The following is an 11,977-nucleotide window of genomic DNA, read 5'->3' on the forward strand; positions in this document are numbered from 1 at the left end:
AGTTGTAGTAATTAATTACGAAGTTGCCACTCCGGGAAACACTGTGTGCAACTCCACGAGGTTGGTTTGTTTTTAAGTGGTGACCTCAACTGTCCCTCCCACTGGATCGTGAGAAACTTGAGGACAGGGCTCAGTTGTGCTTGTCCCTCTCCCCTCCATTCTTTGAGAACTTAGTTGATATTTCTGCATAATGCTTACAAGCACTGGACAAGCCCTCGGGCTCATCTGCAGGTAGACTTGTCACCCGCACAAGGTAAATATTTCTCTTGCAATTCATAAGAATCTGCACAACAGTCTCACTGCACACTCAACAACGTTCACATGTATCCACACACTTCACATCCTCGATTCCCAGCCCACTGGGAAGTGCTGGTGGTTTAAGCGGAGGCTGGTCCGCTGTGCGAAGGGAGGCCCCTGAAATCCACGCTCTTTCTCCGGGCTTGGTAGGGGCGCCTGCACGTAGCTGCTTGCTGAGTACTTCTCTCGGGTCTGGTCCTCCTAGGCAGCGCGTAGGAGGCGCGTTCCTGCAAAGTCCTAGTGCAGGTGGTGGGAGAGATGGCGCGCCCAGAAGGGCAGAGCCTAGGGCCGCCCGCTCCCGGTCCTATCCCACTCCCTTCTCCCGCTTTTACCTCATCTTGCGCGCCCAGAGAGGCGTCTCAGAAAAGTATTTCCCCGGCTATCGGGAGCGCACGGAGAGGAAGACAGAGGGTCACCGAGTGTGTTGGTGTAGCCGGGTGAAGGTGGAGGTTGGCTGTGTGACAGTGGTCAAATTATGGCCCTCTCTGAGCTTCCGTTTCACCTCCCGGTATAAGCGGAGCCGCTTCAGCTCAGACACACAGGGGAAAGGCAGCGGTGGCCGAGGCCTGGGTTCCGTGCGCCCGCACATGTACACGTGTCCGTCGGTCCTCCGTCCTTCCTCCCAGTCGGGCCTGGCCAGGCGGCGCCGGTGTGTCCCGGGCGCGGTAGGGGCAGGCATAAGGCGGCTGCGCCTGTCCGGGGCTGCAGAGGGAGAGGCGCACACGCCGGGAATTAGCAGCGCTTCCAGTCGTTAAGGGGCCTTGCTAAGATATTCTGTTGAATGGTCGTAAATTAGTTATTATGGTAAATATCGCAAAATCCAACAAACCAAAGCCAGTGCGGTCCTGGAAGGGCTCCAGGCCGCCCCCAGCCACAGGCCGGGCCATCGCCTGAGGCAGCCCATCCCCGCGGGGACCGGGTTCGGAGAAAGACGGCACGGCCGGAGGACCAGGGCATCAGGCTGGGAGAGGCCGGGGCTTCGGCCACAGCGCCTCCCAGCGGCTTGAAAGAAGAAAGACGGAGTCCGAGCCCGAGAGGTGGGGACAAAGGCCCAGCGAGAGAGCGCCACGAAGGCCGGAGGGCGGAGCGGGGACCAAGGGGCGCGCCCCACCGGGCCGAGTCCACAGATCCCGGACCCCTGCCCCAGGGGCCGCCTCCCCCACGCCCCGCCGCGCTCCCCCTCACGTCTGGACCCTGCCTCGGTCCCTGGGACCTCCTGTTTCGGTTCCTGGGCCATGCACACTCTTCCTGCCTTCAGGGATCCGAGAAGTCCCCAGGGAACTCTCCCCTCCTGCCAAGCCTCATCTTTTCAGAAAAAAAACATAAAAATAAAAAATAAAAGATAGAGAACAGCCAGTGCTCGGCTGCTCTGTAGCTCCTCCAACCACACGGCCATTTCCATCCTCAGGCAGAGAGGGGCTCCACCCTGACTGAGCCCGCCGTGAGCAGCCTGGCGGGGCTAGAGTGCAGGCAGAGCCTGGCACATGCATGTGTGTGTGACTTGCCTGTGCTCTCCTTTCTTGCCAGCACATTCTGTAAAGTCCTCGACGTCTTGACGGGTTAGACTCCTGCAAGTTAAAGCCCTTTTCTTTTCCAAAAAGAGTGTGTGTAGAAACCAGTTAGAGTCGTGGGTTTATTTGTAAAAAGTGGGGAGTCGTTGCTAGGAGTGGAGATATGCTTCTGTCCCTTGCTGCATCCCTGAGCAGAAGGGGGTGGTTGCCTGTGCCCACTGTAGAAGGCAGAGGGGTGTGTGTGTGTGTGTGTGTGTGCATGCAGAGCAGTGACTATGTGTGTCTTATGAATGGAATCATATCGGGGCCATCTCTAAGAGTGTGTAGTGTGAGAGTGTGCTCTCCTCTAAGAGGGGAGAAGCTGCTGCTGAGTCCAGGGAAGGGAGGCATGGGAAGGTGGGTACTTTCTTGGGTGGGCCTCTTCTGGGCAGAGGAAGCTGCATGACCTCCCTAGCCCACAAGGGGAATGGGTGCTCTTGGGCCCCAAGCTGCTGTGCACCCCCAGTATTCGGCTCACTTCCCAAGTCCAGCCGGCCACAAGTCAATGTGCTCCCCTAGGCGCTTTCTTGGAGAAGGAATTGCTCTCCTGCTGCAATGGCACCCTCTCCCCAACCAGCCTTGGCCCTCCTCCTGCTTAAGCCTGGGAAGCTGCTCCCCATCTTCCCTCAGACCATTCCAGCTCCCGCCCCTTCCCTGTTCTCTCCTCTCCTCACTTTTTGATTCAGCTCCCTCTCCTTTCTCTCCCTTTTCCTTTTGCCTTTATCCTCACTCTATAATTTATCTCCCTCTTCTTCACTCTCCCTTCTTGCTCTGCAGAACAGCATACCATGGGCATTTAGGGGTGGATTGTAACACAGAGGCCTCTGTTTACCTGCTCACTCCCAACAGCAGGCATGCTTCTCTCAAGGTGCTTATCTAGTTCCCTACCTATCTTCTTTGGGGCCCTAGCCTAGTGTGTGTGTGTGTGTGTGTGTGTGTGTGTGTGTGTGTGTGTGTGCAATGAATGGGTGGTCTCTGAGTCCCTAGAGTCAAGCTCTGTGGTTTGGAGGTTGGCATGCCTCTGGGTGGCATGTCTTACATCTTTGGGTTGGCTCACAGGTATGTGTGTGTGCCCGAAGATTTCCTCTGTGTGTCCTCTGTGTGTTTGTCGTGGTGACTGTGTAGTGGCTGTGTTCTCTGACTGGATTTATTGTTCATTTTCTCCCTTTCTTGTGTGTAAACTTTTGGTTAGCTCCAGCACACTGTGTACTTACAACAGGCTGTGCACTAAATGTCTATTGGTGCTAATGCCATTTTATGCAGATGTGTATTTCTATTGTGTGAATCTGGGTAGCTCTGTAGGAGGGTGCGATTGTGAGCCTGGGCATTTTGTACGTGCATCTGTGCAGATTTGGAGTGCATGCATCCTGGAGAGTGTGCCTGCAGGAAAGGCAGATGAAGGATTCTTGTGTTTGTATCTGAGGACCGGTGTAGAATCCATAAGGGGAAAATCAGAAAGGCAGGCCTTATGTTATGTAGAGAAGCAGGTCTACGGGTGCTGGGAAACTGCTCTCAGGGCAGGTAGATGCCTGAGGGAAGGGGCTCGGCTGTGTTTATTATGGCACGGCTGGAGGTGAGGTGTGATATAACATAGAGGGAATATTTATGTAGATGAGATGAATTGCACATACGTGTGTGTGTGTGTGTGTGTGTGTGTGTGTGTGTGTGTGTGTGTGTCGCCTCTGTCAGCCTGGCTGTGCCTGCCCGCTCCCGCCGAGCCCCGCCCGGCACAGTGGAGCTCAATCAGCCGCTGCATGAATACACTCGAATGGAAAGTTGTGCTCAGCTGACCGGAGAAATCGGAGCCGGGCTAGTACTGCTCCCCTCCTCCATGGCTCCCTCTCGCCTGCCCCCGCCCTCCCTAGGGCCAGACGGCCACCGGGGTCCGCACACTGGGGCCAGGGAGCTTCAGCTCAGCTGGGGCCGGAAAGGGCCGGAGCGGTGGGAAGCCGTGGGGGCCTCAGGGCGCGTACCAGGAGGTCGAGCGTCCCGGCGGGCCGGGCATCTCAGCTCCAGCGCTGGGGGACAGAGAGGACAAGGGGAGGGCCCGGGAAAGTCCCTGAGGCACAGCCAGTGCTCCAGGTGACGGCCACACAAAGGCTTAGGCAGGACTGACAGGGCCACAGAGGCAGAGGAAGAAGAGAAGGAGAAGAGACTGCTCCAAGAGGCCGAGTGCATCCAGTGCGCCACAGGCCTGGGAACAGACTTCGAGCTCCGGGGTCCCGGGTGATGCGCTGGGTCGAGAATGTACCAGGCTGTCCCATTCTCCTTGCAGAAGAACCTGGGGGCCACTCCACCATCACAGCCCCCTCGGCAAGCCCAGGCACGGGCCTTCCCACTGCCTCACTGAACCATCTCCCCGCCCAAAGTCTCAGGCACCCCCCAGGCTGGGCCCTCCGTCTTCAACCCCATTCCCAGCCGGGACTGGCCAGACTCATGTGCCTCCAGCCCCACTATTGACCGGCATCTCCGCCCCGCGCCGTGGCAGCTTCCGGGTCATTTCATTTTAATCAGTTGTATGTCTCGCCGGGGATAATCAACTGCACTGGCACCGGGCAGTCGATTCCGCAGGATTCAAGGAGGGCAAGAAGAGAGGCCAGGTGGGGGGCTCAGGGCCAGGGCTAGGGGCAGGGACGGAAGAGGGCTGGGTGCGCAGAGACTGAGCAGGTCAGAAGGTGTAGACGGGCCTCTTCCCTCAGGCAGGCACATCTAGGGGTCAAAGACTTTGATACGGATTTGCACAGTTTCATACCCCATTCTGCCTCTTCAGGTTTCCAGTGCAAATCCTGGATTGTCATTATTTTTCTTTGAGAAAATAGCCAAGTTGGCTACTATTCCTCCAGCCTCTGGAAACTTACAGTAGGTGACTCAGGTACACAGGAGGCCTAAGCACACAGGGAAGGCTCCGAGCCAGAGCACTCCGCTGGGATGCCAGGCGGAAGTGTGCTGCTTGCAGGGTAGTGGGTGCGGACTCACTGGAACCACTGGAACGCCAGAAGCAGAGGAGCCAGCCTACTGGCTGCTGCATGGCCCAGACATAGGGGACAGATGGTTAGCACTTAGGCCTGCATATTGGGCCTGACCCAGGCTCACAAGACCCACGAGAGAGCACACACCAATGCACACATTCTCCTGGCTGAGGCACAACCTGCAGCATTCCCAGGAGGTGGGGGCTGTGCAGTGACTGAGATGGCTTTCTGCAGGTGGAACTTCAGCCTGGCCTTGCCCTCAAGCTCTGTCTGAGTGGCCTGTAGGGTGTTGACCACTTTGGCCAGGGCTTTGAGGGGCCCAGAAAAAGACTAGGCCAGCAGCTGGTAAAAGGCAAGATCTGGCCAGAAAGGGGCCTCTATTCTCTCACTCCGATGCTTAAAGGGGCAGAGGCCAAATCAACCATAATATCCCCAGTAAATCAAACAGAATAAAGGATGGACTGGGATAGCCAAAGAGCCCAATCACCCTCTGCCCTCCAGCCAATGAATACCCATTGAGATCCCTTATGTCTTAAAGGGACAGGAAGGCCTGTTATAGGTGGGCAGCCTGGCAGTCATATCTAGGGAGTGCCTAGAACAAGGGAACCCACATATGTCTACACTAGACCCAAGACCCACAAGACACATGCCCAAGTACCTTGTAGGTGTATTGGAGCCCCCCAGTATGCACTCCTTGCAGAACGAAGGACACAGAAACTGCCTAAGCCATACACGAATACCTGGGCTATGCAATATACATGAAAACATACTGGACACACACCAATGCACTGTACACACATTTATACCAAACATCACACACACACATCCTTTTGTATGCAGACCTTGACTGAGGGTTGAAAGCGCAGCATCCCGAATTGCACACATATACACACCCACAACAAACACACATGTCCTTCCTGCAGGGAACCTATATGTAAGGTCAGAAAGTACAAAGCATAGAGTATTGGTATTCGTGCAGACCTGGATGGAAACACAGGAGATGAGAGAGTGATACATGATAGATAGCAGGATAGACAGATAGACAACAGGCTGCTGGCACCCAGTAAGGCCCAGGCCCTCCAAAGCTAAAGGCTACTGTGGAGTCTGATGGACAGTTTTCTGCAACACAGAAGGAGTGGGCACTGGATGCCCCAAATCTGCTTTCTCTGCACCGTGTGTTGAGATAGGAAATCATTTTAACTTCCAGGTTTGTCTCCTGGCCCCTAGACAAAAAGGCACCTGCTCCTTGATGTCCTCTATCTAGGCAGGCCCTTCCAGGAGTCACCCTCCAGCAGTGCCACTTCTTGCCTTTCATCCATCAATTCTGGTCAGTTGGCTGAGCAGGGTCCATCCAGACTCTCCACACTGAGGCAGGCACTTCTTTGGGCTTCCAGGCCCAAGCTCTGTGTCAAGTATGTGACTGATTATCTAAAAGCAAAGGTGGGTGACAGAGCTCCTCATCCCAGAACAGAGGCTCAAGTTGGGTAGAATCCAGGCAGTCTTTTTCCCAAATTCCTACCACCTGGGTCAATATTGCCTGAAATGTGGCAGGACAGGGAACATTTTCCTGAGCAGTGAACACACACAGCGATTCTGACACCGTGTGCCAGGCCACAGAACTTGGGAGCTCTGGAGGTTGGCTGGATGCTCTGGTTCTAAGTAGGGGTGCACTCAGGAACCTTCCCTGTCTGGCAAATGCACACCCTGGACATGCAAGGTCCCACTAGAACACTCACGGCACCTCTGGGCCAGACAGCCTCTTTGCCCAGCCTGGCCCTCCTAAACCCCCTGGCACTGCTGGGGATGGGGACAAAAGGAAATCGGAAGTCAAAATTAGTTTGGAAATGGATGCAAAATTCCAGGCACGTTTGGATTCCCCCAGTCCTCCTTGCTTTGGAAATTGGACTTTCAAGTAAAAGCAAGTTTTCTGAAATTACCCCTTTTGCTCCTCCTTGGGTGCAGGCACCCTGGCCCAGAGCAGCAGATGCACGGCCAGCCAAGCCATCCCAGGGAATTTTGGGGGCCCCACCCAGGGCATGGAGACCTTGGGGCCAGTGGGAACATGGTTAGTAAGAGGTGGTGATTTTTTGGTTTTCATTTTAAAGTGTAAACCAACTCTGAAATGTCTTAGGGGCTTGAGAGACTCCAGCTGAACCCCAAAGATGGGAAGAAATTTCAGGGAGACAGATCAAGAGCCGTAAGGCAAATCACACTGTCACATAGACACACACTCAGGAGGTGAGGAGGGGAGTCCATCCTAATTCTAGGCCCTAAACTCTGCAAGTGACCTCCTCCCTCACTCCTCCTGCCTTCCCCACTCAGGCCACTGTCCCACCCACCACCCCACCCCCCAAGAGGAAGACAAAACCTGTCAGCTCTACTCGGGATGGATGCTGGGGTTTGGCGACCTTGTATGTTTTTCCTTTTAAAAAACAAAGCAACAACAACTGAAAGACACCCAGCACACCCCCAAGGACCCACAGGGTCTTGGCAGGCTACAATTTGAGCTGAATGCATACTGTGGTGAAGTGGGCCTGGCGTCTCACTCTGAAGAAACTGGCGGTAGCCTCCCGCTCCCAACCCTCGAACCCTCTTTGCCTTTTTGCTCAGGATCCAGCTTTGGCTCTTTTCCGGAGGGCCTGTTGTGGTCTTCCCAATGCCCTCGGGGGAAAAAAAATGCTGAGATCCAGCCTTGAAATTCTGCCCCGGCTCAGGTGAGCAGGAGTGGAAGTGAAGGCCGAGCACCCCGCGGCTGCAAGCCAGGGGCGGACAAAAACACCAGTCTCTGGGAGTGATAAGAAAATGGAGAATACTGTATTTGCTTTAGAAAGTTTTTACATATAGATAAACACGCAGTTTAAGATAACAGTAAAAGCGCCCTACAGGGAGTGAGAGATACCTCTGAAGCTGCTAAGAAATACTGGAAATAGCTTTTGCATAAGAATACTACAATCTCACTCTCCGCTTTCACTAGCGACGGGGTCCCTCTTCCTAACCCAGGCCACTATGCCTCTCCTTGACTGCCAAGTCGACACCAGGAGCACCGAGTGGGAGGAGAACCCCAAAAAGAAAAGAGACAGGTGAGTGGGGAGGAAGACAGAGAAAGGGAGAGGACAGAAAGAGAAAGGGAGAGGAGAAAAAGCAATATCATATACAGGCAATTTCTACACATATATTACAAACTGGGAAAATGACCGATCATTAAGATATACATAATTCATATAAAATTTTGAAATAAAAATAAAAATCTGTTACAGTCATAACTATTCTTTTTCCACATTTATAACCAGTACCCACACAGGCAGTGACAGAGTGGAGAGAAAAAGGTGCTTACGAAGAAAATGATTGTCTGCTGAACAAAAAACAGAAGATTGCATTTTGTTTGACCAATACTTGGACTTAAAAACAGACAGAAGAAGAGAAAGAAAGAGAGCAAGAGAAAAAAAAAGAGAGAGAGCAACAAAAGGCAAGAAACATTTGCTATTTCCCTCTCCAGGAGTTCTTTTTTTTTTCCCCTGTCTTTTTTTGTTTTTGTTTTTTTTTAACAAATTCGGAACGGAGATGGCGATTTTTTTTTCTTTTTGTCTGTTTTGCTTTTGTCCTCTTGTCCTCGTGGTGGTGATTGGTTTTTGTATAGTCGACTCTTTAAATCATTTTTAACTAGAGAGAATATTTTCCCAGATACAAATAAATCGTCATGCAGGTGGGGTGCCGGGTCCATGGGAACCGAAAGGAGAAGCCGTGCTTGTCCTAGAAAGTATACAATTGTCACCTCTTTTATGTTTTCTGCCCGCAACATCAGCGTTTGACTGTCTGTTGGCGTCGGGGTCCTTTGGGGTGGCCGTAGTGGTAGATGGTGATTGGGGGTTGTTGATAGTTTGCGGTTAATTTGTTATTTTCTTGTTTTTTATATATTTTTGGCTGGGGTGGGAGTGCGTGTGGACTTGTATGTGTGTATGGTTGGGTATCCTGATTTCGGTTTGTTCTGGGGATGGAGGAGGAGGAGGAAGAGGAGGAAGAGGAGGAGGGCTAGGAGGAGGAAGGGAAGGAGTGGGGGAGGAGGGGAAGGAGGGGGAGGAGGGCGGCCTTGGCTATCATACATCACATTCCGAGTCGCTGGAGGTTACCGAGAGGATGGAGGTGCCGGTGTCCGCGCGCTCCGTCAGGCTGGACACGCTGGTGGTCGGGCTGGCCGCCGTGGACGGCGACTCTGCCGAGCCGTGCGTGGGGCAGCCGGGCTCGGCCAGCGAGCGCATGCCGCTCGGTCCAATGGCCTGGTGCTGGAGCCTGCGGGAGAAAGAGAGCCGCGCCCGCCCTGACACAGAGGCCCGCCACCCGGCTCCCCCGCGCCGCCGCTCCCCACTCCGCTTTCGGGAGCGTCCCAAGTCTTCTCAGATAGAGGTTGGCCTCGGAGGAGAGGCAGAACCCGAGCCCGGCCGCTTGGGGAGGCCTGGGTGCAAGCGGCAAAGTACGCCAAGCCCTGGAGAAGCAGAAGTCGGAGAGGAGCCGGGCGCTTCTTCCCTCCGCAGTCCCTGGGGCTCTTCAAACTGAGCCGGCTGCCCCGCGACCAGTCGAGTTCCCCCAGTAACCCCGTCCCTGCTCCCTCAAACACACACCGGGAGCTGCGGGTTCCTCACCGCCCGGCCCGTCTCCGGGTAGAACCGCATACTTTGCTCTCTGGATACCAGCGCAGAGCGCAGGACCGAGGGTAGAGAAAATAGGAAAGCTGGCAGTGGAAAAGTGGGGAAAGAGCAGGGAGACAGAAAAGGGGCAAAGGAGAAGGCAAGAGAGGAGCACAGAGCAGTCTCCAGTTGCCCTTTCCCCCACCGGGAACCTTCTGCCTGGACCTGGTGTCTGGAATTCTCTCCACAAGGAGGCCTTGGCTTGACCCTGGGCGCTCCCCTCATCAGACGAAAAGTGGGCTCCACGGCAGGGGTGAGAGGGCCATGGGCTCAGGTCCCGGCCGTCTAAACTCGAGCACACCTCCAGAAACTCACCCAGCCCCCACCCACGGGCAGCTGTCAGCAGCTGGAGGTCCTGCTCCCTGAGGTACACCAGGCCCTGGGCCTTCCTGGCTGGATAGAGAGAGACACAGGCTCCACATCAGGGCTTTCACCCAAGTTCCTCTCTTCTTTCTCCCTTCTCTCCCCACTCCTTTCGCCTATCCACTTCTTTCCCTCTGGTTCTTTTTCTCCTTCCCCCAGGCCTAGCTCCTGTGATGTTGGTCAAGCCCTATACAATTTTGTGACTTTGTGGCCAACTTGCCGGCAACGAGGCTGCTCGTGCCCGCTTCCCAACTTAGAGGACGAAAGGGATTCTCCTCGGCTGGAACAGGAGGGCGAGTACATGCACACGCGCGTGCACACACACACGCACACGCACACACACACGCACACGCACACACTAGGCCTCTCCACTCCCAGCCCGGTTCTCCTGTTCCCGGTCAGGCAACGTGCAGCGTTGCGGGAAACAGGCCCGCTGCGCAGTGGCCTCCGGCCTTTTCCCCTTGTGATAGGGACCCAGGTTCACTTTTCTCTCTCTGACGCTCGTGGATTTCTCCCAGGGTTTTGCAATGCACAGAAATAAGAACCAGATGGCAAGGAGTGCTTTCCTTCCCTCCCTGTCTCTAGGCTCCAGAGGATCGCCGAGCTGGCGGCAGGGCTGAGGAGGCAGGCACGGGTGCAGCGCAGGGCTAAGGCTCGCAGGGGCTGCGGGCACTCGGGTCTCAAGCACACACTCTCCGCCCTGACGAAAGCCCCTCTTGGTCAAAGCAATCAATACACCCACAGCCAGCCCGGCCCCTCTTCCGCGCGCCCCGGACAAGCGTAAACTTTCTCCGACTGGCCAGGAGTCACGGCTTCCCTGGCTCTCAGCGGCCGCTCCGCTAGCCCCATCTCAACCCCTCTCCCCTTCCCAGGCCTCTGAGGCTGTAGCCAGGCCGCGGCCCCCGCCACTAACCTGTTCTTGGCCGCCGCGGCGCGGTCGCGCTGCCGCCGGTTCTTAAACCAGTTGCCTACTTGTGTGGGAGTGAGGCCGGTGGCCTGCGCCAGTTCGCGTTTCTTGCTGGGGTTGGGGTAGGGGTCCTGCAGGTACCACTCCCGCAGCAGGCTCCGAGTCCGCTCCTTGAAGCAATGCGTCTTCTGCTCGCCGTCCCAGATGGTGCGTGGCAGCGGGAACTTCTTGCGCACGCGGTACTTGTCCACCGGGCCGAGTGGGCGGCCGCGCAGCTTCTCGGCCTCCTGGTAGTGCGCCTCGAGCCACATGGCCTGCAGCTTGCCGTGAGACTCCTTGGTGAACTTGTGGTTCTCAAGGATGTGGTAGAGGTCGCGGAAGTTGCCCGTGTGGAAGGCGACCACGGCGCGCGCGCGCAGGATCGACTCGTGTTTGTTGATGGCCTCGCACGCCCCGGGGGCCACGGGCAGCGACCAGAGGAAGCGGCCCAGCCGCTCGATGTCGCCCGTCTCCTCCAGCGTCTCACAGACGCTGGCCACCTGCTCCGGCGAGAAGTTGAGGGTGGGCAGCTGGAACATGGACAACTCTTCCGGGGGGGCCCTGGAGCCGCCGCCGCCGCCGCCTGCTCCGCCAGCACCGCCGCCTCCCGCACCGTTCCCGCCGCCGCTGCCGCCTCCTGCGCCGCCGCCGCCGCCCGCACCGTTCCCGCCGCCGCTACTCGCCAGAAGTATGGAGCGGTGGTGAGAATCGGCGAAGTTTGGCAACAAGAAGTGGGAGGAATAGAGGTCTAGGGGGGAGCGGAATACCATGGACTGACCTGAGAGGAGAGGAGAAAATTCAGGGAGAGGAAGAGAGAGGGGAGGAAGAGGAGGAGAGGGGCGATGAGGACCAGGAGGAGGGAGAGGAGAGGGGGGAGGAGGAGAAGGAAAGGAGGGGGGAGCAGGAGGAGGAGGAGGGGGAGGAGGAAGGGCGTAAGGGACACCCACACCCCACACACATCCACACACACACACACCCGCGCAGCCACATAGAGAGGGAGGAAGGAGAGCGGCCCGGTGCGCGCGCGCAGAGAGAGAACCCGAGACAGAGAAGGAGAGGGAGAGAAGAGAGGGAGAGCCAACCACCGCCAAGTCAAGATTCAGCGATTCCACCGCAATCGCCCTAATGACAACAGCCTCATAATATCTCCCCTAAATCCACAGTGAGTGC

General features: G+C 56.1%; 1 protein-coding gene across 1 annotated transcript; it reads right to left on the reverse strand.

Moving 5' to 3' along the window:
- Nucleotides 1-7,608: 7,608 nt before the first annotated feature.
- SIX3 (SIX homeobox 3) lies at nt 7,609-11,977 on the reverse strand. Its single transcript, XM_030799912.1, has 2 exons — nt 10,775-11,977; nt 7,609-9,103 (listed from the first exon to the last, which is right to left on the reverse strand). The coding sequence occupies exons 1-2, from the start codon at nt 11,575-11,577 to the stop codon at nt 8,911-8,913; spliced, it is 996 nt and encodes a 331-aa protein (XP_030655772.1). The 5' UTR covers nt 11,578-11,977; the 3' UTR covers nt 7,609-8,910.

This window comes from Nomascus leucogenys, chromosome 19 (assembly GCF_006542625.1).
Source record: "Nomascus leucogenys isolate Asia chromosome 19, Asia_NLE_v1, whole genome shotgun sequence".
NCBI classification, from domain to species: domain Eukaryota; kingdom Metazoa; phylum Chordata; class Mammalia; order Primates; family Hylobatidae; genus Nomascus; species Nomascus leucogenys.

Bases quoted from the DNA above. Each gene is read 5' to 3' on its own strand.
- SIX3 (XM_030799912.1), bottom strand. From the start codon at position 11,577: ATGGTATTCCGCTCCCCCCTAGACCTCTATTCCTCCCACTTCTTGTTG. The intron at 9,104-10,774 runs GTTAGTGGCGGG...TTTCTCCCGCAG, and splicing joins GCCGCGGCGGCCAAGAACAG to GCTCCAGCACCAGGCCATTG.